Consider the following 27,777-nt stretch of genomic DNA (forward strand, 5'->3'; position numbering starts at 1 on the left):
GTTTTAAAGATACATGAAACTGGATAATAAAGGTGCTTCCCACAGGTAACTAAGCCAGGTGAGACATTTCCCTCTCTTGCTAGTCTTTCTGATATTATTTATCACCGTCATATTTAGTATATGTGAGTGTGATATCGAGATTGTAATCCAACTCTCAGCCATATAAAACAGAAGCACGTTTCACCAAAGGTTGAGCTTTTCCTGGAAGAATTCAACAGACCGCCCTCTTTGACACGACACACAGCTTCGTCATTTAGGACGACAAACTTCAATTAAATTTGAGATTACATCTAGTCAATGCAGAACTGAGGTGTATAGTATAGTAAAAAAATATATAATAATAATAATAATAATAATACGCTTGTTTTGCCTGTTGAGAATCAATTTTTAAAATGTACTTAAAAGAAGACGAGAAATAAAGATGCAACCTTGAGGGGACTATCTGGGATTTGAAGGCAGATGGAAGTTGTCAGAGGGAGGAGGACAAGGAGGAAGAGGCAGTTTGGTTGACAGAGAAGAGCCAATGCAAATTGACATCAATCCAGGTTCATCTGTTCCAGGGCTCCACCACTGGTTGCCGCAGCGACAGGTGAGGGAGGCTGCCAAGGGCCGAGCCGCAGGAGTGTTTGTGACGGTGGGTAAAAAGGTTGCTGTGGGTCGCTCAGCAGGGCAAGAGAGGGATGCGGGAGGAGGCAGCCCTGAGGGATGCTACACCATCACAGTGAGAAGGCACGGGGCTCGCATGTAAGAGTGTGAGACGAGATCCAGGGGTGAGGAAAACACGGAGGGGATGCAGAGGGGCGGCTTTGGGCATCCGGCCTCAGAATATGGTGGTCTCGTACTTGGTGCTGACCGGACGTCTGCTGGAGTTCCGCTGGTCCAAGAGCCAGGTGGTGCTGCCCAGGGAGTGCATGTCTGTGTCCATCTCCAGTGGGTCGATCTGCCAGGGGGGGGGAGGGAGGAGGGTGTGAGACGGGCAGCAGCGGAGGCCATTGCGCCACACTGACAAGGCCTCACGCATGTGTATGTGGATTAGCGGTACAGTCCAGTGATCATGTTACAAACACAGACAGATCAATCCACAACAAGGACGATGTCTGACAGAAACACAAACTGTGAGGCGCAAACCGAAGCTACAGAGTTAAAAATATACTGAGTAGCTGTTCACAAGCAGGCCAGACAGAAGTCCCCAAAAAACAACGCTGGTTAACTTAAGTGGCTTTCAAAGTTTTAAATTCTATGCATATGAATGACAGATTCAGTGTTTTACAAACAGTGATATACAGAAAAACGGCACGGTGCGCCTGAAACCATCCAACAGAGAAAGCAGAACCGTCTCACGCTAAATCCTCAGCGGCTCAGTGTCGCCGATACTCCTCACAAACGCCTACATACGGAAGCTAAATCACGCCAGGAGGACCAGCTATTCTCTGCTAGTACCCTGCAACCACGCAGCTGCATCACACTCCAGCATCAGAGATGGAGATGAGAGATGGAGAAATAAAGGGGACGAGGAGAATGTTTATGCTGGGGAAATTAAGCACCGCAAAAATAAGGAGACCGCGTGCACGGCAGCACCAAAACATAACGAGGGGAGGGGTGTGTGGGGTTTATAGGTTGAATAGAGGAAAAAGAAGGACCTGGACTCCGGGGCTAACAGAGTGCAACGGGAGGAAGGAGGGACGGTGGGTAGTACACGCGTGACAGTGGCAGCAGCGGCATTCGAGTAGAGGGGCGCCCTGGGAAGCAGGAGGACCAAGAAGACAAGAACAAAGACATGTTAAAAAGATGAGAGAATCGAGCGGACAGAGCAACCAAGCAGTTCATCAACTATTCAGAGCCGAGGATGGCAAATCATTCCTGACTCCATGAAACGGTACCTGTTGAAGTAGTATTTCCTAAACCCTCACCCAAATAGGACTGTCCCAATCATAGTTTAGCAGCCAAGACACAACAGGTCTGCTAAGCTTTGAATTCCTCTGTCGACGTGCTACTTGACTTTAACATAGCGTTAGTTTGACTCCGAAGTGCGCCGGTATAATTTGTCGCCATAAACGACAAGGAGTTTGCGTGCAAATTTGAAATTGTGATTCTCAGTTGAAAGTTATACCGACCTAATAACCTTGGGGGAAAATGCTGACTGCTGATCAAATTAGCATGTTATGTTATTATTCAAATCATTTTTGCACGGTTGGCAGCTCTGTGTTTAAAGAGCCGATGTAAGGATGGAGATTTGAAGGCTGTTGTCTTTTTTATAATCTTTCATCTTGAATTTAAATCATTGTCTCTTGGCTGAATATACCTTCACATACCAGTCACATTTCTGATTTACGTCCTTGCCAGTCCAGACTTTAATTAAAGGTTTCAAGGTTAAGTGCAGGGTTTGGTGTGCTGGACATAATCTCTATATTGGCACGTGGGATTCCAGAGAAAACTTGCTGAATTGACTATTTTTAGTTTTTACAGATAAGGACGGTGCACTTTAAAAGAACCTCATCCTCTGATGCCACCACAATCAAATGAATCAATATCCACAAAACCGATTTGGCTTGTGTGGACTGCTATACATGAATTAATGCGCTACTGCAAAGAAGCTACGGAACATGTGAAGAACATTTCACTCAAATCTGCAACCAGAGAGCAGAGAAGACCCACATTATCAGAAGCGTTTCTAGGGGAGCGCCCATGCATGTGGTCACAGTCTGATATCCTCAAGCTATATTTACATTCATGGTACTGTGGCAGAGGAATGACCTGAAATCATGCAGAAATGTGCGACATGCAAGAATAGAATGTTTTGAAAGTGTAGCACCAGAACCTAAAGGTAGAGGGAATTAATTATTCCAACAGAACCCAATAGAGAAGAAGATTTCCCTTCCCTTATTTAAAACTTAAATGTCCAGCCAGACTCTTTCACAGTTCCGTGATTGCACCATATATTATCCTCCCAGGCGGGTGATTTGTGTCTCTGCATTGGCAGGGGATCTGGCGGCGTGCGTGGCCTCAGCTGTGCAGCTCTCTCGGTTGACAGTGATCGCTGAGCGCTCGTTATATGCAGCCCCAGAGGTAAATGCATCCGCGTGTGGCTCAAGGTTTAGGTGGACATTAATTCAAAGCGCTCAGTCACCAGGGAGGAAGCAGAGGATGGACCCAACGATCAAGGATGGGCCATTGCAAAAGCCTGAGTGGAAATCATACCTTGGCCCGCAAGCATCAAAATAACACTTCTACCATTATGTTATACTGCGCTCCAAAAGAAAGTCTCCCCTGCTCTGTGTGACTCATAGTTTGTGGGTGGGCTGGAGGAAGTTAGCAGCAAACGCACGACTCAGCAGTTTCTAACACTTTGGAGAGGATACAGCGGTGCATAAAATGTTTGTCACAAGGTCTGCAGCCCTGTTTTGATTTACTCTTTGTCATGGCCTCATGTGCCTCTCTGACTCTCTCTGTCCGCGCCCTGCAGTGTGGGCGTGGCCGCTGGAGCGCTGGCTGAACACCTGGAGACACACCTGCCGGTCATTTCTCAATTAGAAATGTTTGTAATTAACCCCTGCCCTGCTGCCTATCAGATAATTGAATCATTGTGTTCGTGTGTGTTTTTGCTTACCCTTCAACGACCGTAAGATTTATATTCTGTATATTTTTGCTTTGGCAGTGTTTTTGATTTCCATACTTTTCCTGTGTAAACTTTTGTATTTAGTATTTTGTGTTGACGTTTTCTGGGACCTCAGCCAGTCCAAGCCTTCATTCTTTTTGTATAGTGAGTTTGCTTTTTCAAATTTTTTGTTATTCTGTATTTACTTGTTCTATTTATGAGTAAAGTGCTTTTCGTTACATTTTTACTCCTGCCTCTGTCTCTGCATTCTGGGGTACACCAGCTTGTTTATTACAACCTGTGATACTTTTTCTGTCTTTATACACACACACACACACAAACCGAGGATTATAGGAAGGTACTCACTGCTGATCTCCGTGTGTTACTCCACGACTGAGACACTGGATGGCTAGCTTTGGTCTCTATGAGCTCGGAGCCCAGAGATAAAGGCGGGACGTACTGTCTCGCCCTGGCCTGGACTGCCATCTGGTACGCCACCTCAAATGCCTGCCCCAGGGTGAGGATGATCTCGTAGGTCTGGGTCTGTGCAGACAAAAAAAAAAAAACAATAAATCATTTTAAAAATTGCCTTTGCATCAGGAGACATGCAAGGATTTGGTAATGAAAGAACAGAAATATCGAACAGCTGCCATCTCAGCAGGTATTATCTGGCACAGGTCCGCTTCTTTGGAATTCATGATCGTTCCGTCAGCCCTTGGTAAAAGCCCAAATGTGGCAAGTTGTGCTGGCTCTTTAGAACAAAGGAGGTTGGGGGGGAAAAATCTGGCTCTTGACTTTGTCATTGGTTTTGACTGTACGGTAAATTCTTTTGTGACTGGTACAAAACATATACTCATTTGAATATCAGATGAGGGAAAAGGTAGAGCGACTGTTAACAGCGTTCTCCACATGGAGCAGCTACAACTACGCGAGTGTCAGAATGACAGAAGAGGCTCAAACTGTGATCAGTTATCTAACAGCAGCGCCACAGTGGTCCATCTGTCAATGACGAAAGATTGTCTCCGACCTTTGCAGACGTAAATTACACTCTAATATATATAAAACGCTGCTGACTTTGGTACGGAAGATAGGAGGTTCTAATCCCGGTAAGGGCAACAGCATCCAGGTGGGCCCTTGAGAAAACACCCATCACGCTACGCGGCAATACTTCGAATGAGCGAAACAAAGAGTCACACCGGCTCGAATGTCGTCTGGGTTAACAAGGTTCGCGTCAGGTGTTGGGGAATCAGGACACCCTGATGACAAGTTGACAACGGCAACAAGACATAGGTGGAGTGGGTCGAAGAACAGGAAGTTGATGGAGTGCTACTACAGTAGCGACCCAAGCAACAGGGGTTACATGCAGAGAATGTGGGAAGAATGGTCGCTTCAAACCCCCACATCCACACTGAGCAATGAACAACCACTGGCTCAATGTTCGAATATCTGCAGGAAGAAATTGGTCTTCCAGTTAGAGATTGAACAATACCATCAAACTACTGGACTATAACCTGCCTCAGCACCACATTGGAGCTCCTATCAGGCATCATAGCAGCTAAAATGAGCAGGCACATGGATCAATACATGAGCAGAGCACAGAAAGGGATTGATAACACCAGGGTAGCCAAGCACCAGCTACTGGTCGTCAGCGCCAAAGACTGCAAGGCCAGGAGCTGCAGCCTGCGCACTGCCTGGATTGGCTACAAGAAATCCTGTGACTCAATGCCACACACAAGTATACTATAACATCAACAGGACGCTGAGAACCTTCCTCCAGAACTCAATGAGGCTATGGAAGACAACTCTAGAAGCTAACTCAAAGCCAGGTGCACAGGTGAGCATCAAGTCTTCCAAGGAGATGCTCTATCCCCCCCGCTGTTCTGCACAGGCCTAAAACCTCAGCCAGAGTGGTTTCGAGTACCGGTTCCAAAGTGGAATGACTATCAACCACCCCCTCGCATGGATTACATCAAGCTGTGTGCCAAGAACGAGGCAAGTGATAATCATGGGGAAGCAGCTAGGAGGTCAGCAACAACCAAATACCTACAGAGGGTGAGGCAGGAATAAGATCCAGGCCATTAACAGCTATGCCCTTCCAGTAATCAGATACCCTGCTGGGTATAATATCTTGGTCACTGGAAGAGACACAAGCTACCGATACCAAGACAAGAAATCTCCTTACAATGCACGGAGGGTTTCACCTTAAGTCCAGCATCCTGATGCTGTACGCGAAGAGGAAGGAAGGAGGCCGAGGACTAATCCATGATGAGGCTCCGCTGCCTGCTGCCTCACCACACATCTCTACTCAGTATTTGAACGTTAAACGTGAAATTTTCAATGAAAAACAATTCAATTCAATAAATTAATTAAACATGTAGGTTATATTACTTACCACTTCCACAGTACTGAAGACATGACAGAAATGATGGCCACTCTTCAGATCCTTGGTAATGTAAGCAAAGGTGCAGAGGTCATCTGGGTCCTGAGCGGCGCATGAGATGTTCCTGATCTCATGCTGCGCAACTATAGTCTGATTGGCAAAGACGAGAGCGAGAGCAAGCCAGAAGCCACAAATGGAGGCTGAGTCAACTGCATTGGGACAATCAACACACAGACTGAAACACAGGCATACTTTCCCTTTACCTTTGTGGCTGCATCGATGAACTTGACCCCTCTATAGGTGATGGACAGAATGACAACTGGACCCTTTCTTGAATCCTTTGATTTCTGCAGTGAACGCAATAAATGAAGTGAGGGCTATAATGACAGACATCTTATTTAGATCATCTAGAATGGTTGATTTGCTGTGGCAACCAATGATGGGACAAGCCAAAAGAGGGAGAAGGAAAAGCTTTACAGAAATACTTGCCCTAATTTTAGCACAGGCATCTTGTGTAGACTCAATCCCTCGGAGATCCCTGATTACCATTGATCCTAGGTACTAGGAGAAAGAATCAGAACAACACCAGGTTTGGTTTGATTCGCATTCCAGCTTCCACATTGATGCTGACAGACACCGTGCTTAAAACAGTGCAGGATAGGAAGTCAATATGCGGCAAATTAAATTCAATATTCCAGTAAGTCAGGAGAAAATTCAGTCTTCTAGATAGTATGTACAATATTGTGCAAAAATACTGCTTGCATTCTGAAGAAATGTAAAGGAGACTCACAGTCGCCTCATACCCGCAGGAGTCCAGGATGAGTTTCTCAGGCTGGTGATGCCAGGCAGACACCGTGGCATAGGTAGCAGAGTGGCTCGGCGGCCGCAGGTTCAAACGAGAGTCTTTGTGCCGTTCACTCTGTCGGTCCTGAATGCAAAAAAAAAGCACCTGTCATATCAAACCCATTCAATTCCACTGTGTCCAGATGCATGATCATCGCAAGTAGATGCCTCACAGTACAAAGTGGTAAGATACTGTCATTGATCCAGATCTGACAGATCAATCCGTCGCCATGTTATTGTGTGTCTCCGTCAAGGCGGTGAAGCAAAAGACTGCTTGGTCAGCACCTTAATCGTGCGATGGATCGGTCCTCTCGGTAAAGTGCAGCCTCTGCTCATCTTCATCATAAATGTCCCTTCATCCTCCATTCCCATTATGCATCTTCTGAGTTGTTGTTTTTTCTTTTGACCTCAGTGAGTCAGAAGCCAGGCATGCTGGCTTGTGAATGTGTCATAGTATGACCTTTAGCAAATGGTAAAATGCCATCACTTGGTTATTCTTAGTGTTTGCTTTCTGCTAAAAAAAAAATGAAAACATTCAAAATTCAAATAAGCTAACAGAAGTTGAATTCAAATTTTACAGATTTCGTCAGAAGCACGCTGGAGATTAAAAACAAACGAACGAACAACAACAAAACAAAGGCATGCAAACTGGCCAGGTCTGGATTCAAATGCCGGAGGTCTTGAATGCAGCATCCTGCCTGCTCTAGTTGACACATGCAGCAGCTTCGCAGTCCTTCTGGAGCAGTAGGAGCCAGCAGTTTCATGCAACACATCAACTAGAACATTGCCACAATTATGGCAACGCTTTTTTTCACACTAAGGCGTAGCTATGGAAAAATACATGTGCACATATCACGCATGTAATTCTACAAAAATGCACATTTTAATACGAGAGCTGATCGTTTTACATCCCTGTTAACAGTTTAGCTGTTTTTGAAAACAAGCCGTTTAAATTCATGACGTCACTTCAGTCTGTTTTGAATATTTGAAAATATTTGCTGATCTATCCCTGTGTTCTTATGCTTTATGTTTAAAAAAAGTATTTAGAGTTTTTGAATCTATTTAATGTTTATAAATGTTTTAAAAAGGCTGAACTGTCAGGATTTGTTGCAGATGTATGGCCTTAAACTGCATTAGTTTCAGTTACTCTTCAGCTCGTTGCTCCCTCAGAGTAAACGTCGTGCTTTCTTAGACAGTTATAAAAGTGAAAGAAGGTTGAACTCACTACAGAGCGCGGCCTCTCACTAAATGAACGCAGAGAAATGCTACAGTCTTGCTCAAATCCTCTCCGTCTCCGGTCTGACTCAGTCAACGGCAGGAGCATGTCCATAGAGCGACTGGTGTAGGGGTCCATCTGACTGAGGGGAGACGTGGTCTGGGACAGGAGGTCATGGAACTACCGCACATGTACACACAAACACACACAGTACAAACACATGGATTAATGACTTGACAGCACTGTCTGCATGTAATGGAGTCCCTGATTTGCATCCAAGCTCAGTCCTCAACATAAAGAGCTTCTCCAGTGAAGATTTTCAGTTCATCTTAGCCCAGTTTAATCTTCCTGGGAAATCATCCCTGAGTATTTAACTTAGCGTAATCATTTCCATTCAAAAATTTGATATCTGCCCCTTGGGAAACAAAACATCTATTTTCTCCATTAGTGATGTTTGCACAGAAAACAAACGCTTGCCATGCATGAATCGTGTACTTTTAGTGAGACACTGAGAAATAGGATCATATTTAAACAGCAGAAACATGTATTTATTTCTGCTTGTGGAGCCTCTTTATGGACATCAGGCAGAGAAAACGCCAGGTCAGTGCCACCCAAATGAAGATTTCACATTACTTGAAACATTGCAACTCTTACCATTATGGGGGACAGACGGCGGGACTTAGACGGAGCCTCTTCGTAAGGTCTCTCAGCCAGAGAGGCAATAATCCTCCTCCTATGACCCAGGGCAGTAATCTTAATAACCTATAGAAGTCGGCGGCAGGGCACAATAGAAGGCAGAGGTTAGAGACCGATATCGCACCAGTATCTCCAGGAGTTATCCATAATGAACTGACAGAGACACGTTCAAAGTGCACCGGCCCAGAGAACGTGGCGTGGCGTGCACCCCATCCATAGGCAGGCAGGAATGGCTCTCGTCAATAATTCAGCCTCAATCTGTTTTGCCATAAGCTTTAAGAGCAGCACTGTCTCCTTTCAGGGACACTCTATAATTCAGGCTCCATTTTGTTTTTGCACATTGTGCTGAAATAACAGAGACGACTTTGTTCTAGAAAGGAAAGTACAAGCAACCGAGGGATTTCCAGGTAACTAGAAGAACTAAGATTGTTTTTCTAGGCTTGTGTTGCATGTATTTACAGTTGCAGCAGCTTGTGTGGCTAAGAAAAGAAAATCAGCAGAAGAACCACAGGTTCATTTTTTACTCATTAACTTAACGGTGTATATTTGCATAATTGGCCGTTTACATTCAAGCTCATCCTGTAAAGACGGACGTCTGTCAACGTTACATTTGCAGTTGTGTCCATAACAGACACTCTTTGTCTTAAGCCTCAATTATTCATTTTGCGAGATTCCGAGGCAAAAAAAGGCAACTTGGTCTGTCCTCTGTCTCAGTGTTTTCATTAATACCGTCCACTGAATCCCAGCGAGGACAGCGTGCATGAGGTGCGTGAAAAGAGGAAGCACTCAGACAGTAACAAAGAGCCTTGGGATTAGGAAGGAATGTAAACCAGCTCGTAGATCGGATTTACAGTCGATCAGGATGGCGAAAACGCATTGAGGAAAATCCTGCCGCGATCGTCCGAGGCAGTTCTGCTGCTCATAGTTTCACACCCATCTCAACGCCATCGCAGTGTGCTGGACACCATCTGCATGGGCAGCATTTTTGGCTGCTGCTTTCCTCCTCCTCCTGCTGCTTTCTTCCATCTTGCCACTACTTTTTGTTTGTTTGTTTATGTGTTTATCTCGGTTAAGCAAACAGAAATGCAGTGACAAGCGAGGAAAACGAGCTCATGCACTCGGCCCCCTGTGATTGAACATCCGTTCAGATCACCCGATCAAAAGGTCTTTGATCCCGTGACCATAAAAATTACATCCATGCCTGAAATGAGGGTTATTTTGTAATAGGAAGGAGGGGAAGTGTTAACGTTGCCAACACATCTGCACTGTGCAATTCATCTATAGAAAGCTTCTCTGGAGCTCAGCGGCTTTCAAGCCACTTTTTATAACCGGTTCAACAGCTATTTTCGAGCTCTCAACACAGGCTGTGAAATGAAATGGAACATTTTTATTTTTGCCTCTCAGTTCGGTTAAAATCAATCATTTATATCTGAAGTCAAATCACAAAGACTTTCACAGTGAATGTCTGCCTGTCGTAAACACAGTACCCTCGTGTTTACGAGAGGAACCCGCTGCTGCAGGCAAATAATGTCCACACGAGCTCCACAAGTTTTACCCCAAAGGAAATCAGTCCTTTATTGTAATTTATTGTCAGTCATTGTCATTTTGCATCTGTGGTGTAATTTATTTTAAATTTATTGTTAGTTTGCATCTGTGGTGTAAAATTATTTTTATTTTTCTGATGTTATTTTGCATCAGTGGAGTAATTTAATATTAGTTTTATTGGTATTGTTAAATGTTGATGATTTATGTACTAAGGACTAAATGCTCCTCTTAGACAGGATGTTTGACTTTATTTGTACTGTAATACATGCTACTGTGTGACTATACTTGTACTCTAACATTCTATCTAATAAATATATTCAATATATTCATCATTCATTGTTTACAAATGATCATAATATGTTACATATGTCTATAAAGATCTGCCATCAGACTCCTTCATTTCCATTTCTGCTATGTTTATTCAAATATTTCTGAATGATAATTCAGTATTCAGTACTCGTTTCATAGTTGTGCGCTCCTGAACCGCACACTGTCCACAATGAATGAATGAAGTCTTGTTATTAAGGTAATTTGTAAAAACTTGTCTAAACATCTCTGTCAGAGGTCAGAGGTTTAGACATTGCCTGAAAGAAGCCACAAAGAGGATCGCATTAAGTGGCGAGAGGCATTGCCTTACATTGACGATCTCCAGCTCCCAGAGGTTCTTCACGCACTCCAGCGTGCGGTAACCACTTGACAGGAAGTTGGGCAGGTATTCGTGCAGGCCGAGGACGTCCAGCCAGGAGGCGAGAGATGTACTGCCATCACAGCCCAGCGCTTTCACCTGGAGTTAAAGGAAACGCGTGGGAAAGGAAGCAAATATTGTGTTTGGGGGGGAGGGGGACAACAACAACAACAACAACAACAACAGTTTTTGTTCACCAAAAACTACATTCCCTAAGTTTTCAACATCAGATCCAAACTTGGGCACGAATTGAACTACTTGCACGACTCAATATCTTTAAAAGCAATTCCACTTTTATTGTCATTGTTACACTTTTTACACTGCAAACAACTGGTGTCAAGGGCCCCTTGAAACAACCACACACACACATCATGCGTATATGTGCATAGGGGCCCCAGAGCATGCAGAGAGGGCAAAGGTTGAAGGAGCCGCCATGATGGGTGCACCTGGATCAATTGGGGGGGGGGGGGGGGGGGGGGCTCTGGCTCTGGCTATGTTGTACCTTGGGAAAGCTGCGTGCTGCATGGAGGATTTTCTTTCTGTGTCCTGGGTCTGTAATCCCAACGTCTCTGAGATCCTGGTCCTCCATCACGTTATTCCCCTATAGAAACGGAATAGACACAGGAAATAAACACATTCATACACACACACACACACAGACACACACAGACAGACTCGTACGCACATGTATAAACAACGTAACAATGTAAACAACGACATACAGACAGAGACAATACACAATATGGACCTAATATAATTAATGAAAATAAGAAATCCAGTATACTGTGTAATAATAGAGTAATATAAGACACAGTATTTAAACATAAGGTAAAGGTCTCTATGAAGACACATCACTTGTTATCATATACTGTAACTAGTAGGGCAGCATTGCAGCCGTGCAAACACATACTTGCTGATAAAATACACACTCACACACACACACACACACACACACACACACACGCAGACATAAGCACATCTCTGACAAAAGCAGTAACAGCAGAGTGGGAGGACAATGAAGTCAAATAAATTGTGCATGCCAAGAGTCATCAATCTGATGTGGCGCGACTCGCAAGGAGCAAAGCCTTCCTAACCGCAGCTGGATCGCTTTGCTCCTTCGCATCGCTGAGGGAAACGAAACATGCAAAGAGGAGAAAACAAAAAGCATATTTTTACTTCACTTTGTGACAGTTCCACATTTTAAGGCACAGAAACAATGAATGGTCATTATTGTCCACCTCCGCTCTGAAATCTTGAACGAGTAGATTCTTGTCTATTTCTTGCGGTTGCTCATAGCTCCAACTGCTTTGTCATCTTATTCCAGTTTACAGGCAGGAATAAAGGTACAAGGGGAGCTTTACCTTTACCCCCCTTGAACAGCTACAGATTGATTCTTCCTGGCCAAGAATGTTAAAATATTCTGTCGTCTTTGGTCAATCTGCTTTTACTGGATTGATTTCAGATCACGCTGCTGCAGCATTTCACAGGCCCATGCGCGGGTGCAGTTCGCCGATTACTCACTGATCGCTAGAATAAAGGTCAGAATGAAGCGGGGTCTGATGTAAGGGAGGCCTAAAATAGATTCTCCGTTCTTATTAACACAGTTTGAAGTTTGATGATGCCCCGGGAGATGCGCCAAACTTATTATTTCATGCTGCATTTGAAACATGTGACAAGGATGCATGGTCCAGTTCTTGCATAGCTTACGAGCTACGGTGGTTTGATGTGATTTGATACGACTCACAGATGTAGCCATGGTAGAAGTCCTTCATCTCACTAAATGCATTCTGTTATTGCTACAGTGAATTAGAATGGCTCTGTCGCAATGTGCCACAAAAGAACAGTTAAAATAAAAAGGTCACTTTTTTTAAAAAAACACATCTTTATAGCAGTGTGGCACAGATTTAATGTTTTTTTTTAAAACATTTTCAAATTTTTTACATCTACATTATAACATGGGCTGCAGAGAGTGATGCAACGTTAAAGTAGGAAATGTGCAACATATATGCACAATGGGGAAGAGTTTTAGCTTTACAGGATACGCCACAGAGCTTCAACAACGGTCGTGGTGTCACGGAGGGCCAGAGCAGCAATGATTCTCATTTACAGTTTCTGATGTTCAATTTGAGTTTGACTTCCCCACATCTGAAACAACGGCTGCTTCTGCGACACTTCTGCTGTTTGCAAACTCCCCATCCTTGGAGATGTCAATCTGAAAAATAACTTGTGATTTCAAATGTATTACTGTATGTTTGCATCTAGAGCACCTATCCAGGAAATCCTGATCATCATGCAATCATCAAACCAATTAGATAAGTCTATTTCCTTTTAATTACTGCCCATCTGTCTGTTAGTTAAAAGGCCATATTGCTCACGCCTACTTCTATATTGATATATGAGAGAGATCCGTTATTCCTTCATGTTTGTTGTCTGTTCATGATCAAATACAAATTGCAGGCTTATAACAGGAGCGAGCGCCCCGTCCCGTTCAGGACTCCTATTGCGTTGCTATTCCTATTGCGTTCTCGTGCTTCACCAGAAGGGAGAACAAATCAGAGAACGCCGACCCTTCGGAACACTGTCTGCTTTTCCTCTGCACTCAGTGGCTGCTAACATGTAGCCCATAGTGCAAATGCAACTTTGTGGTTTGGGAAATGTCAGCATTTACCCTTTGAAACCAGTGATTTCCGTGTGCAAGGTTTTCAGAACAACAAAACCAAGGGATTGAAGAGGTAATGTTATTTTTTCCTTTTAACAGCCATTGCAAAATGCAATATTACGTTTCATTTTGCTGCTCCTTTTGGATTTCCTTTGAGGTGTAGTTAAAAGGCACTCATCAATACATAATGTCTGGATAACGTTTTTTTAAGCCACCATTAAAGACAAATCCTGTTGTCTTTGACTTATGAGCGAAAACGTAAATGTTGAAATTAAATTAAATGGCTGCATGCAAACATTTATCATCAAACCCAGAATGCACCACACAGATACAGCTAGAGAACATGCTGCTGCAGTGTAATCACACACTGAGGAGTGCAGCACTGGATTCCAAGAGATTTGCCAAGCAACCATGCAAAGAGTTTCATCTAGAGTGGATCTAGTCTGTGGATCGATTGTCTTGGCTCGTCCACACACACAGGCCAAATCCAGTCACTGCAAATGAGTGGATTCAATACTTCGAAATTGCTCAATTGCACGATTGGGAATGCGGTGAAATGTTCGGTTTTGGTGGTTTTTTGTCTTGCCATCGGTGACAGCCTGCATCCTTTACAGGGAGGTGAAACAGACCATACATCAGGGTGAAGACAAACTATAAAAAGGGGGGGGGGGAGAAAGGGTGCAGAGGTGTGAGGAGAAGAAGAATGAAGAAAGGGAAGGGCAAAGTGCAGCGCTAATGCGAGACAAGCAGGGGATGAAAGAGCAGAGTGACGACATGCAAAGATGCATGCAGCCAGGTCGGCATGTGGAGAGGCAGAGTGATGCCAACTGGAAGCGATCCCTGAGATGACCTGCTGCAGTTGACTCACCATGAATCGTAGGTCATCGAAGCCATTGAGCAGGAACTTGCTCTCGTACTGCGGCAGCCCCACGTGCTCCAGCCACTCTCCCACCGGCTGGTCCAGGGCTTTACCACAGGCCCCATCTGCCGAGAGAGGGAAGCGCTTCAGCAGGGAGAAGCCGTTCAGCCGGTAGCAGCGGCACTCAGAGGACGACACATGGCACTGCCACATCATCCTCGGCCAGCAGAGGCAGAGCCGAGTGCAGCAGCACCAGGCAGGGTGAGGGGGGGGGGGGGGAGACAGGGTCCAGGCCGGGGTGTGAAGGGCTCCCAAAGTAAAGGCGGGAGGGCGGGGAGGCCCGGCAAACTCAAAACACAAAAAAGAAAAATGGGAAGGAGATGCTGCAGGCCCTGCTCAAGCCCTGCAGGGGACTGGCTAGGCTAAGATACGCCCACTGGTGTTAGTGCGACTGACTGGAAATGTCAGACGAGGGTGGAGGTAGTGCGGTGAAGGAAGCCCATCTGAAGCGTCACTAAACATTCCTTTAGTGAGCAGATGAGCGAGTGTAGAACAAGCGTCTAGCTAGTCCGACAAAATTCTCAACACTACGTGACAGAACATGAAACCATTTATCGCTAAATCAGGCACTTCCACACATCACGCATGATTTACTCTAAAAACCATGATTTCATCTTTGTTTTTCTCTCTAACATCAGCGATGACTCCATCATGGTGTGACACAGAAATATTCCGTTCTCATGTTTCACTTCAGGTCACGTTTTTCCACCACATACTTGTAAAGCTCTGGCTGAGTCCCATCGCTTCATTGGTCAACCTCTTTGAGAGCTAGGATACGGCGCACACAATGAAGGCAGCAGCATTCTAAAGGACTGTTGCGGTGCATGTTATGCTTTGATCAAGGAATACACATTTGCTGAGATAATGTGGAGTGCAGTCAGGTAGACGTCTGGTCAATCCCGCATCAAAAACAAAAATCTTGGCTGAGGATTTCCACAGTGCGCTGATTCCAAACTCCTCAATTCATAATCAAATCCAAGTATCGATTCCTTTGAACAGGTCCGGGTAAGCTGTCTGCCAGCAGCGAGGGGCTCAGTGTCCTTGCTGGTGCTTGTACTGGCCAGCATTCACTCTGCTGGCTGCGTGGCTCCACCACAGTACGTGCGTCTCATCTCTCCAAGCAGCAAATCCAGTTTCAACAATGCAGGTAAAGCGAGCTCCTTCCTGAGGCATGTGCCCCTCCACCCGGTTCCTCTCCTTGCTGGGTACAGCTAGCAGCCTCTGTGCTCAGGGCAGAGGTTTGCTGCATCCCCCGCCGATCTGAGGCTCTCACCGCTCGCAGGGCATGTCGTCCAGATGCCAGCGGCTTCCACGCTAGAGATCACACATCTGCCTCCACCTCACCCGTGTCCTTCCATCCACGACAGACAGCAGCCTGGCTCAGTGATCATTCCGCCCCTTTTCTTCCGACCAAATCCCCCAAGCTCCTCTTTTGAACTGCCTATCCCTCCTCGCTCTCGTCTCTCTCTGCTGGCTTCCTCTCATAGCCCCATTCCCACAGTGTGTGATCGCACTGCAGGGCTGCCGGATGCTGCCTGATGGAGTCGGGTGCCGCTCCGCGCAACTGCCTCCCGCTCTCCCTCACTCTCCCACTATATCAATTCCCCTCCCTTCCTCTACCTCCCTTTCTCTCTCCCTGTCAAGCTTGCACTCTTTCTTACTCTTGCTTGTCTCTTCGTGCTTTCACACACACACACACACACACTTCGCTCTTCATCATTTGTCTCTCTCCCCCTTTCCGTCCTATTTTTTCCCTTCTCGCCTCATCTTCTCTGCCCTTTTGTCTCTGTCTAACCTCGCCCCACGTCACCCCTTCTCTCTTCTGACTCTCCTGATTAGACTTGCACAGAAGCATCTCTCAGTGCAGAGAGGATGACACCTTAAGAGGGAGGAACAAGCTCCGACAGTCAAAAAGCGCTTTTATTTCTGCAAAGAACGACCACATGGTAAGACGACGAGAATTGGTTCTTCTCCTCCCCGGTAGCAATACCAGTTGAAACAATGTTGAAACAATGAGCCTTGCAAAGCCTTTGCTTGTTAGCAGAAGGATTTAATTCATTTGCATCTCGCTCTGATAATAGGACAAGCGGGGTCGATTCAAGTCAGCAAGAAACCTCTATTGGACCCAAGAGAAGAGAACAGAAGAGACCTGTAGTATTATTTCGTCCATATCTGCCAGTCATGCAGCATGAAAAGAAAAAGTCCATTATTATGCTTCCAGATGCTCGAGTCACGTCATCCACGTTTAGCATCCATCAGAGGCTAGTGGTGTTTCCATAGGTTTGGATTTATTTTTCTCCCTTAATAATAAAAACCTTCATTTACAAACTGCATTTTGTGTTTACTTGTGTTGTCTTTGACTAATATCTAAATGTGTTTGATGATCTGAAAATGTAACTCTTTGAGACCCATTCACGTCTGAAGACGTTTTTTTTTTAAAGCCAAACATTCACTGCCAACCCTGACATTGAAATCTGCCTCTTTTCAATGGCCAATAACTCCGGAAGGAAAAACGGTAGGAACACACTTTATTTTTCTGATGAAAGAAGAGACTTTAATCTTTCAGGGACTTTGACTTTGCATAGTCATAGTAAATAATAATCTGTGGGGCTTTAAAAATCGGGGGAAATGCCCGAAAACTGGTGGGTAATTAAATAAAAAAAGAGGATTATAATCTTACAAATAAACTTTATATAATGGGTTAAAACGCCTTGCAAATATTGTCCTTTGTCTCTGTTTCATTGAAAAGTCAACTATAAAACAAAATTCATTCATTTTGAACTGCCACTGGGACAAATAAATCTATTATGGAACTAACGTGATTTCTTGGGACAGATTATTGAATAAATTGTTAAGTCACCCTGAAAGTGGTGATTATTAGCAGCCCTAATGCTCATTGTGTCCATCAACGGTGTTGTCTGGGGTGCAGCTCCAGACAGATGCAGGCTCCTTACAATCACCTCATTCCACAAGTTAGTTTGGAGGAAAAGCTTTGCCAACACAGGGAAGCAAAGTGAAGTGCTGATGATGGAACCTCCTCCATGACTGGCTGCCTGCAGCCCGTTTGTGGCGTTAACAATCAGGTAAAAGGCCAGGTCCAGCCTCTGTAACCTGTCCGTCATCACGGAGGAGCAGCGCTCATGATTTGCTATCGGGATGAGAAGCTGCTGTCAGATATATGATGGAGGAGAAGAACGAGTGTGTGAGAGAAAGGGAGAGAGGGTATGAGCAGGAGGCAGATAAGAGACAGAAAAATACTAAGAAAGGAGGAGATTATGAAACATATGGACGAGATAAGATGGTAATAGGAAGTGCGAAGGCTTAAAGCGGTTTAATTATGATTCACCTCGAGCTCCCACAACTCTCCTTCCTCCCCTCCTCACTCTTTCCTCATGAGTCCAATGTCAGCTCTCGCGCCATAATAACACAACAAAGACTGTTAAAAATACCCAATTACATCTCTTTGTTTGGGACAGCGACACCTCCAAACGTAGTAGAACCTAATTATTGACTGAGCAAACAATGCTCCTCCATTGGGAGGAACTGGGTCACCATCTCATCTGCTTTTAAGCAGGCCGAGCTGTCAATTCAATCTAAGAAATATCTCTCTCTCTCTGCTGAATCCAGGTCTAAATCTGGTTCCCAGGAATACCTATTTACAGCACAGGAGGTGGAGGCTATTCCTCAATAGAACCAGGCCTCCCATCGTTGCAGGAGAAAAGCACTAGCTCCTTGTCAACACCCGAGCACTGCAGTAGAGGAGCTGCAAAGCTGAATTAATTCAGGAAAACTGAAGGCAGACTCTTTTCCTTTGAACGTCAAAGCCTGCCTGTACAAAAACTGAGCAGATGCCGCCTGTGTGCCGTTAGCTGAGCTCTCGCTGTCCGCTCCCTGTTTTTTTTTTTTAAAGCTCATTTACTCTTTTAGCACACAAGCACGTTACTGGAGATGAGCGCTCAACAAAAAAACAACCTCATCGTACAAGACTGGCGCAAAATTGCAGGGATGACATGCGCAGCTGCAAAACTGGGAGGATCAGATAATGGATTCCCAAAGATGAATTCTCCGTCCTTCGTTCGTGATGAGAGGAGCAGCAGGCAAACAAATGCGGATGGGATGAAAAGACAGAAATAAAAGGCACTAATGATGTTTTCCCAGGTCAATCAAATGAAGGTGGAAAAAGGACTTTGGATTCCATGTCTGCCAGATGGCCGTTTATCAACCTCCTGTCTCCTGATGATGAGTCTGGCACCTGCTTGGTTCCTTTTATTATTTTAAGGAAAATTAAAGCAGGAAATAACGGTTTCTGCACGATGATGAAATTGGAACAGCAACTGCATGACTCAGCAGAATCTGGGACACTTTCGGCATGCCTTTCTTCAAACAAGGATTATAAATAGCACGCACCTTTTTTGTGTGGAAGGAAACAAATTAGCAAACAGCATATTTCACCTTATGTAACAATAACCTCAGGTTTTAACGGTTAGGGTAGCAAACTGCTTTGCTAACACGAATCTACATTTGTCTGAGAATAATTTTATTCTATTATTTCAATAGGACTGTGTAAAGGTTAATAGAAGCATGGAAGGAATAGATACACTTACACACAATAAATAAGGGAATATTAACTTTAACTTCTAGTTTTTGGCTTCATCATCAATTTTAAATAAATTAATTTACCCTGTCTTAAGAATGGTTTTAAATTTTTGAACTCTTTGCTTCTAATCATGCGTGGGTTTCTGAGCTGTTTTTTGTTTGTTTCTACAATATGAAATCCAGTACACGGGAGCACGGTGGCACAGTGGGTAGCGCTGTCGTCTCACAGCAAGGAGGTATTGGGTTCCACCTGGGACCTTTCACTGCAGAGTTTGCATGCTCTGCAAGCGGAGGGCTGGAACTGGATGGAGGAAATTACGATTGTCTCGTCTTCAAGAAGATGAATGCGTGAATAAAATCCAGTATATTTAACCTTACTTAAATTATCATCATATTAATACGCTGTAAAATATTAAGTTACATTCACAGCATAGGTTTTAGATTTCTAAAGGCTAAAAGAAATTAGCCAGTAATATTGGTCAAACATTTTGAAGTAAATCTCTATCAATTCAAAACATCATTAATTCACCGTCTCTGATTAGCATATTGCTCATGTTCATGAAGCATACTGTGCATAATTTATTTCACATTTTCATCTTGATAAATCAAGTTCTGTGCACAAGGACAGGAACTGTTACACGATATTGATGATCTCACCTTATAGCAAACTGTCTCCGTCGGTATAAACTCAGGAGAGTTAGTCAAACAAACTGATCTGAGGCCAGCTGGCTCCCCATTCTCAATTACACTGGATGAAAATTGCTATAAATTCAAGCCCCAGAGAGGTGTACAATAACTCCAGAAAAATTGGCAGTTTGGGGAATTAAGAATGAGATTTCCCTTAAAGTGCAATACTTGTATGCACAAATAATGGTGTGCAAAATCAAGTGCCAGCTTTGCTCTTAGTGAGCATCCCTGCATCTTTTTCCAGGTGTGCTTAAATACGGAATAACAACTTGTCACAGATGTAACATGGTGTAAAAGTTTGGTTGCTTTTAATATTGCATGCGCTGTAATTCATGTCTCGGGACCTCGATGGGACGGTCGCCAGTGGAGCGACAATGGCTATTAAGAGCTTTACAAATGGTTTATGATTAAGTGTCACATGATGCCGCAGACCACAGTTGTCACTTTGCATTACACAATAAATACATTACATATAGTTGTGTCTGTAAAATAAGAGCAGTCACTCCATTCTGCATGAACGAGAGAGGCGGTGAAACATTACCAGAGGTCGGCTTGGGATGCCTCTTATTGGATATTTCGATGCCTGCTCCAATCAAGTTCATGATCTTCTCAATCTGCGGAACAAAACAAACTGAAGAAAAGACCAAACTGAAAAGTCATATAGCAACACTAAAGAACTGTTTTTATCATGCACTGAATGTTTTTCAGCACTTATATATATATACACACATTTTCTATTCATTGAAAACATGAAACGCACACTGAAAAGGTGGTACTGGGTGAGAAGACAAAGCGCTGCTGCAGCTGGGAGTGCTGGGAAGGAGGCAGGCTTTGCCATGATGGATCACCAACAACAGTTAAACGTGGAGAGCATTTCAAATTATCAACCTTAGAAAAAGCCTTAGACTTTCAATCTAGCAATGCCCAATATGGATCTTGTTTTAAAACCATGACAATAACTAACTACCGGTAACTAATTGTCAGGGCTAACGCTGATAAGATAAACAATAGTTTCATTGTTCTATTTTACTTTTGCAGTTTGTGCAGACCAGACGGTTAGAAGATGTAGTAAACAGGATATAAACAAAAAATGGGTGGTCTAAAACATCCCACAGCTCTAATCACATTTGCTGTGTAACATACCCTCTCCTGACCTTTGTGGAACATTGGCTCTAGAAAATGGGAAGTATATAGTAACATAAATTGTTTAAATTGTCAGGCAGGCTTTGCGTCTGCTTTATACGTAGCATGCATTCGCATTTGAACCCAAAAGCACGACAGGAGAAGAGAATCCATAAATGTAATTTTAATGTTTCCAGCAGACTAATAAGAATCGGGCAGGCAGTAGATGAGTTCCAGGAGACAGGCAGAGTTCACAAACCAGGCAATCAGATCAATCATGCAAACAAATCCTCTGGATTCAAGTGCACGTGAATCAGAATCAGGGTTTGAGTGCTGGAGAGTAGGAACAGGTCACTGACAATCTGGCAGACACCAGAGGACTGAGCAGACTCGAAATGCAGTGAGGCTGATGAGGAGATAAGCCTCAGGTGTTCTGAGCAGCACAGGTGATGTGGATGCGCTGATGACGGGTGTGGCAGGCAGTGTAGCGAGTCGAGCAGGAGGGTGGAGCTACGTGGAGCAGAAGGCTCTGGCCGGGTTCCTCACACCTTTCCTCCTCATCCTCCAGAGATCCAGATCTGCTGCTCGCTTGTTATTCGATTGGCCTGTCAGCCCGGGATTGTCCAAGCTTCAGATCGTAAGGCAACAGCTTACAAGTTAAGTGTGCACAATGCTGCATGCAGCAGATTAAGAACAACTCAGTGAGGCGTTTAGGTGCTTAGAGCGAAAGCTGTTTATTTAGGTTGTCACTCACTTTCGTGGAGAGACAAAACATATTTCCAGGTTGCTTGCTTTTAGTGTTTTGCTCAATAATAGAACAGGAACTCCAGAGAAGAACTCTGTTGTTTGCTCCTCTGGATAAAAGTAGGACAACTATAATGTTTTTTTTATTCCAAAATCCACAATGTATGTGAGAGACAGTTTTTGGGTAAGGCCAAATTAGATCATTCCCATGATCTGTTTGTTTAACAGATTTGTTTGCTTCACTGTGGAAATGGGGAAAGTCACCTAACCTGGCTCTCGTGTCGGCTTCTCACAAACTGCAGCTGCAGTTTCTACTGCGTCTGAACTGTTCACTCCGAAGAAAACGGAAAGTGGAGAAAACATGAAATGGAAACGTCAGAGTTGTCCATTCACAATCAGCGATGGCAACTTTTTTGCGAGCCTGAAAAACGGATTCTGTTTGGTGACACCAGAGACACACTCAGGCGTATTTGATGTAATATTTAGCGTTTGAAAAAGCCCTACGCACTTCGCTAGTGGCGTCAACACTGTGGAAATGGCCTGATTCATTTGGAAGTCGGGCAACGTGGGATGCGTTGCATACGCCTCCAGCTATTCAGACCCCACATTACTCTGTGAACTAACCCAGTTACATTCTATACTATGCACATCAGGACTGTGTCACATCTGAGCTTCAGTGCGCCTTTAAAACCTGCCACGGAGGTGCAGCTTCCCGGGAACCATCATCATCTTAAAGTCATGTAAGGTTTCATAACATCATTCATTTCACATACGGCCTCAATCACTGTGTAAACAGTCAGATGTTTAGCTCTGGCTTAAGGTGGAAATAGTGAATATACTGTTCTGTTCTGTTTTTTATTCAAGACAAATGTTACATTGTTTGGACAAACACATTAGAGCCCACCTCTTAAAGACTGTGTATTTAATTCAGACTCATTCCACGGCCGTGTAAAGTGAACCATCTCAGCTGTGCAGTCTGCATTTATGAACTTCTATGTGAACAACAGCAACTCAGCCACGAAAGTGACAGAGTGCATCACGTCTCAGAGTGGAGGCCAACCGAACGCTGAGGTACACAGTGCATCACAATCTCCAACTCTCTGTTGGCTCAATAAGAACTCCAAACTTCATCTGGCATTAACATCAGCATAGAAACTGCACACCAGGAACTTTAATGGAATGGGCTGTGTGGCTGCAGGCAACCATTGCATGTGGGTTGAATGTCGCCAGTCAATCACAGAGCCAACGCACTGGATCCAGTGGATCCCGACACACTGCACAGAAAAAGGTCCACTGCAAAGCACGATCATTAACGCGAGGCTAAGACCCATAACCACAGCGCCACCATGATGCCACGTTAGTGACTTCATTCTGCTTCACACTGAAGGGCAATTTTTTTCTCCCGCTACATCGGTAAATGATATTTCCAACCATGAATAGACTTCAATTCATGCAAACGTCTGTAGGTCTTCTATGTAATGACTGATACAGCTGCAGGATGGCAGTGACGTTTCAAAAGATAGAATGGTCCATGTATCTTCTCCTGGGTCGACCTCTAGCCCTGTTCCCTGGCAGTTCCATCCTCAGCATCCTTCTACCGATATAGTCCCCGTCTCTCCTCTGGACATGTCCAAACCATCAAAGTCTGTCCTCTCTAACCTTGTCTCCAAAACATCTAACCTTCCCTGATCACAATTAGAAATTCAAAAAGTGGCTAAAGTGAAAGTAAGAAAGTACTGTACTTGTCAATGGTCTGTGAGGCCATTAAGTACATCAAAATACTAGGAGGGAGTGTTTTTTTGTTATTTATTGTTTCTGTAGATGCATGTCCAACTTAAAATAGCAGATAAATATGACAAATAGGCAAAAGTGTGTAAAATCAGGCTCTGTGTGAAATTGGCATGTAAAAGAGGAGAATGATGCTACTGTACTACCATACTGGTCGAATTAATATTGTAGCGATCACGAGGGCCGGTCACTGATTTGAGTGTGAGGCGCAATGCATCATGGGAGTGACTGGGTTGTGCTGTTGGCACCATGAGTGAGAGGGGTGTTGCGTTGAATGTCCTCAGCGCAGCATTCACGTGTAGTTAAGTCGTCCTGTGTCACAATAAAAGCACCTGCTGACACAAGCTCAATTCCAGTGTGGTTCTTCTCCTTGAGTTCGCCACTATGTAATGCTGCAAACATATCCATGTTTTCGTATCTGACCCTGAATCCCAGCTTCCCTGTGAGCCCCGCGTGTCACTTTGATGTTTGTTACTGGTTCATCACTACATGTGTTATGAGTCACTTATATACCATCACTGCCCCCACCCCCAACCCAAATAAATCCCTTGAAATCTGGAAGAGAAATTGACCCTCTGGATCAGCTGCAAAACAGGATGCCCTTGAGAACAGGACACTCCACCTAACATGGCCTGAATAAACAGTGGTGCCAGAGAACGGAGGGGCGGAGCGGGGAGCAGCCGCTGCACAGGAAGGGGGGGGACAAAGGGACGGGTTAAACAAAAGTCAAGCTGAGCTTCAAGATGTCTGAGCGCTCTGAAGTAACACCCATACCGTATGTGGCCATACCACAAGAGACCAAATAAGATAAACCAGGCCAAACTATTTATGTAATGTCTTCGTAAAAGTCAATTGATCTATCACTTTAATTATTCAGACCTATTTCTACAGCATCGAGGTGATCCACACCTTGATGCTGTAGAATCACTGCATCATGAAAAATGGATTCCCCATACATTTTCTTGAAGTTGCATTATTTACTAAACACTTGAAAGAAAAAAAAAATAGATACGCAAAAATACACATTATAACTCAAACTTGAAGGAGCCTACTTGCTCCACCAGGCGTAGTTTCACCTTCACCATGGCAACAGTGCAATAAGGATTTTATTTTAATTTCAAACACCCACCATGTCCCTACCTACCAACCATCATCACCTGGCTACACCTACTATCAAGTTGAAGTGGCCAATTCACTCAAGCTGCATGTTTCTGGAGGTGGAATCAAACCAAGGACCTTCATACTGTGAAGAAACAGCGCTAACCACCGTGCCACCGTGCTGACCTTATTCAATTCCTCTAGCATGTTCACCAATCAGCCGCTGAATCTGAGGGAGAAGCTGATGATAAACTGGAACTGGCTGTGCTTCATACGACCGCCGAGGCCCTTCGATGCCTCAGCGTTGAACAGCGATGCTACGTTTCTTTGGATCAGTCTGTTCTTGTCCCCAGTGCACTCTTCTTCTGCTCTGTGAAAGTCAGGGACACGAGCCGATGAGACAATCTGGTCAGCAAGGTTGTTGGGTGGGGGCTTGACTCTGTGACGACGGTGACTGAACAACGTTCTCCGAGCACACCGAGCACTATCCTGCGCTCTTCTGTCTTCCTCTACTTTTATTTGATCATTGTTCTACAATTCAAGCTGTACTCTATTATCCATTTATTTTTCATATGACTCCACTCAGATTAGTCCATTTCCGCTGATTCTCGGTTGCGCCCCTCTTCCCTCTGAGCTGTCTTTGCCTGTCCCACTCTTCGTCTAGTTTCTTCTTCTTTCTTGACGCTGACAACGGTGTCCCAATACTCGTCTGATTTCACATTTCCATATATTATGTGTGATTTTGTTCAACTGCTCCATTGTCTTCACATCTATGGGGCATTTGTCCATCCTGAAAGAGCGATGGATTCCTGGATTCCTGCCGTGTCGTCCTTTTGCTTTTTTCTCACTCAAATGAATAACAGCAGATTCAGGAGTGCACAGATTGTACAGCCCCCTCGGACAAATGTACTTTGTGATTTTGGGCTATATAAATAAAAACCAATTGACCGACCGATCGATTGATTGAATGGGAACCCCAACCATCCCTGATGAAGCAACCTGGATGGACAGAGGAGTGTGTTCACACTCAGGCTACTGTCACTGAAATGCTCCATAGACAGTACTTCATCCTCAGTACACATTATCATTGTACATCATAATGTATTTTATGCGATTTTCTGAATTTTTGAAATAGTATAATTTTCAATTTTTCTGGTTGTATTATTTATCTTAAATTATTTTTAAGGTTTTGATTATCTGAAAATGTTTTGTGAAGTGTCCTTGAGTGTCATGAAAGTCGCAAATATAATTATTATCATCGTTATTATTATTATTATTATTATTATGTTGCTGATGTTGTTGTGACGTGAAGGAAAGTTAACTGCATTCACTAAAGCTCAACACACTATAACAAAATACTCAGGTCAAGAATCCAAATTCTCCTTGCAGAACTATATCTGTTCAAGGAATTATTGAATAATAATAAAATATATATTCAAAAAAAGTCATTAATTACACACATTACACAGCTACATTTTCTGTTAAATGCATTGTCCTTAATAATGGTCTGAATGTTGATTTTCTTTTTATTCTGATTATTACGTTCCTCTACATGCAGTTCTATTAGAGAATAATACCCGAGTAGCTGCATAACTAACTGACAAAATAATATGAAATTTCATGAATTTGTTTCTGCAGCTTTGAATTCCAGGATCTTCAAACTCAAAACATTTGTAATATGTGTGTGTAATCACAGATTGTAAACTAATGTAATGTGAACTAACATATTTAAACCCTGCAAAATTCATACAAAATGACTCATAATATACATGAAATTAGCTCAGCAGAGCAAAACTAAAATAAGGGCTACCAGAGGCCAAGTCATACACAGGATGCAATAAGCTTGAGATAATAGATGATGTCAAAACAACGCTACTCAGGAATAACTTTACATTTTGTAAACTAATATAAAACAAATGAGAAAAAACTCCTAAACAGACCCAAAGAGAGTAAAATTCATACCGACAGGCACTCCACTAATAGCTGAGATTCTATTGGTTATGACGACGTTATCTTCTCTAAACCCTATAAATAGCCCTCACATTTTGGATCATCTGGATATGGATTCCAGAACCAGAAGAAGCTGTCAGACTACGGTAGTTTCAATCTGGGATTGCACATTTAAAAAGATGTCTCCGCTCTATGCTATGTACAATAATATAATACATGATCAGCCAGCAATAATGCCCCCCACAGGTTTTGACTATTCGAGTGCATTTGGCCATTTTTAGCAGGGGGAATTGTTCGTATCGGGGTCTTTGCAGCGCTCTAGGGTGTGCTGCATTCACGGTCCAAAGTGTTTAGAAATCACAAGTTAAGGCTTTTGGGGATAGGGGGGGCTCCTAGCAGTAGGCTGAGCGTAGATGGCGCAAGGCGAAGTAAAGGAGCCAGAGGAGTGCAGGGAGGAGCCAGTATAGGAAGCGTGGGTCGGCCCCTGAGACATGCACTGAGTGGATGTGGAATGACAGCACAAGCCCAATTAGTCTTGGATGCCAGGGCTGCTACAGGGAGGTCGGTGCAAGTGATCAAGCCATTCATGCATTCAAGCACTCACCCCACAGGCATCTACGCCAACAGCCCGGGCGAAGTTATTACAGTCTATCACGGCTTTCACGAGACTCATGATCACTCTCGTAGAGCTAACTGCGCTCCCTCTTCCTTCCTTCTGTTCTCCCTCCAGGAACGTCTGCCTCTGCCTGATCGTATTTCTTAATTTCCCAATAAGCCTCAGTTACATCCATTATCTGCCTCTTACTTTTTTTTTTACACAGTGACACCTTCTCTTAACACACATTTACACACTCTGCTGTGTCACACCCTCTGTCCTCTACTCCCTCCCACTGCTTTCCCATCCCTGGAACACGAGGATTACCTCATCCCACTCAGAGGCATACGACGGCATCTGCTCCGTGGACGGTTGCCCAGAGCTGCAGTTAGACATCGATCCACTGCGCCCAGCCAGACCTCCGTCCTCTTCCCCAAATGGTGTCGCCAACAAGTCAGAGTCTGATTTGGACAAGCTTCGAATCAGCCCCAGGTCTGGAGGAGTAACTTTGACGAGTGCCACTGATGCAGATGGCGCTGAAACTTCACGTGGCGCCTTGATGTCAGCCCTTGGATTCTCGAGCACCGTGGTGGGGTCTCCATCCGGGGTGTATTCTGCCATTGTTTAAAAAGCTGCCAAGTGGAGCTCAATATCCTTGG

General features: G+C 44.1%; 1 protein-coding gene across 1 annotated transcript; it reads right to left on the minus strand.

The window, feature by feature from the left end:
- Nucleotides 1-820: 820 nt before the first annotated feature.
- On the minus strand, nt 821-27,739 carry anks1ab (ankyrin repeat and sterile alpha motif domain containing 1Ab). Its single transcript, XM_068742023.1, is given in 13 exon segments — nt 821-940; nt 3,962-4,138; nt 5,988-6,125; nt 6,239-6,313; nt 6,453-6,536; nt 6,766-6,903; nt 8,044-8,214; nt 8,689-8,796; nt 10,913-11,059; nt 11,463-11,561; nt 14,488-14,603; nt 20,363-20,435; nt 27,389-27,739. Coding segments are annotated over 13 exon segments (1,797 nt in total).
- Between the last annotated feature and the right edge of the window lie 38 nt (nt 27,740-27,777).

Source organism: Brachionichthys hirsutus, chromosome 8 (assembly GCF_040956055.1).
Source record: "Brachionichthys hirsutus isolate HB-005 chromosome 8, CSIRO-AGI_Bhir_v1, whole genome shotgun sequence".
Lineage (NCBI taxonomy): Eukaryota > Metazoa > Chordata > Actinopteri > Lophiiformes > Brachionichthyidae > Brachionichthys > Brachionichthys hirsutus.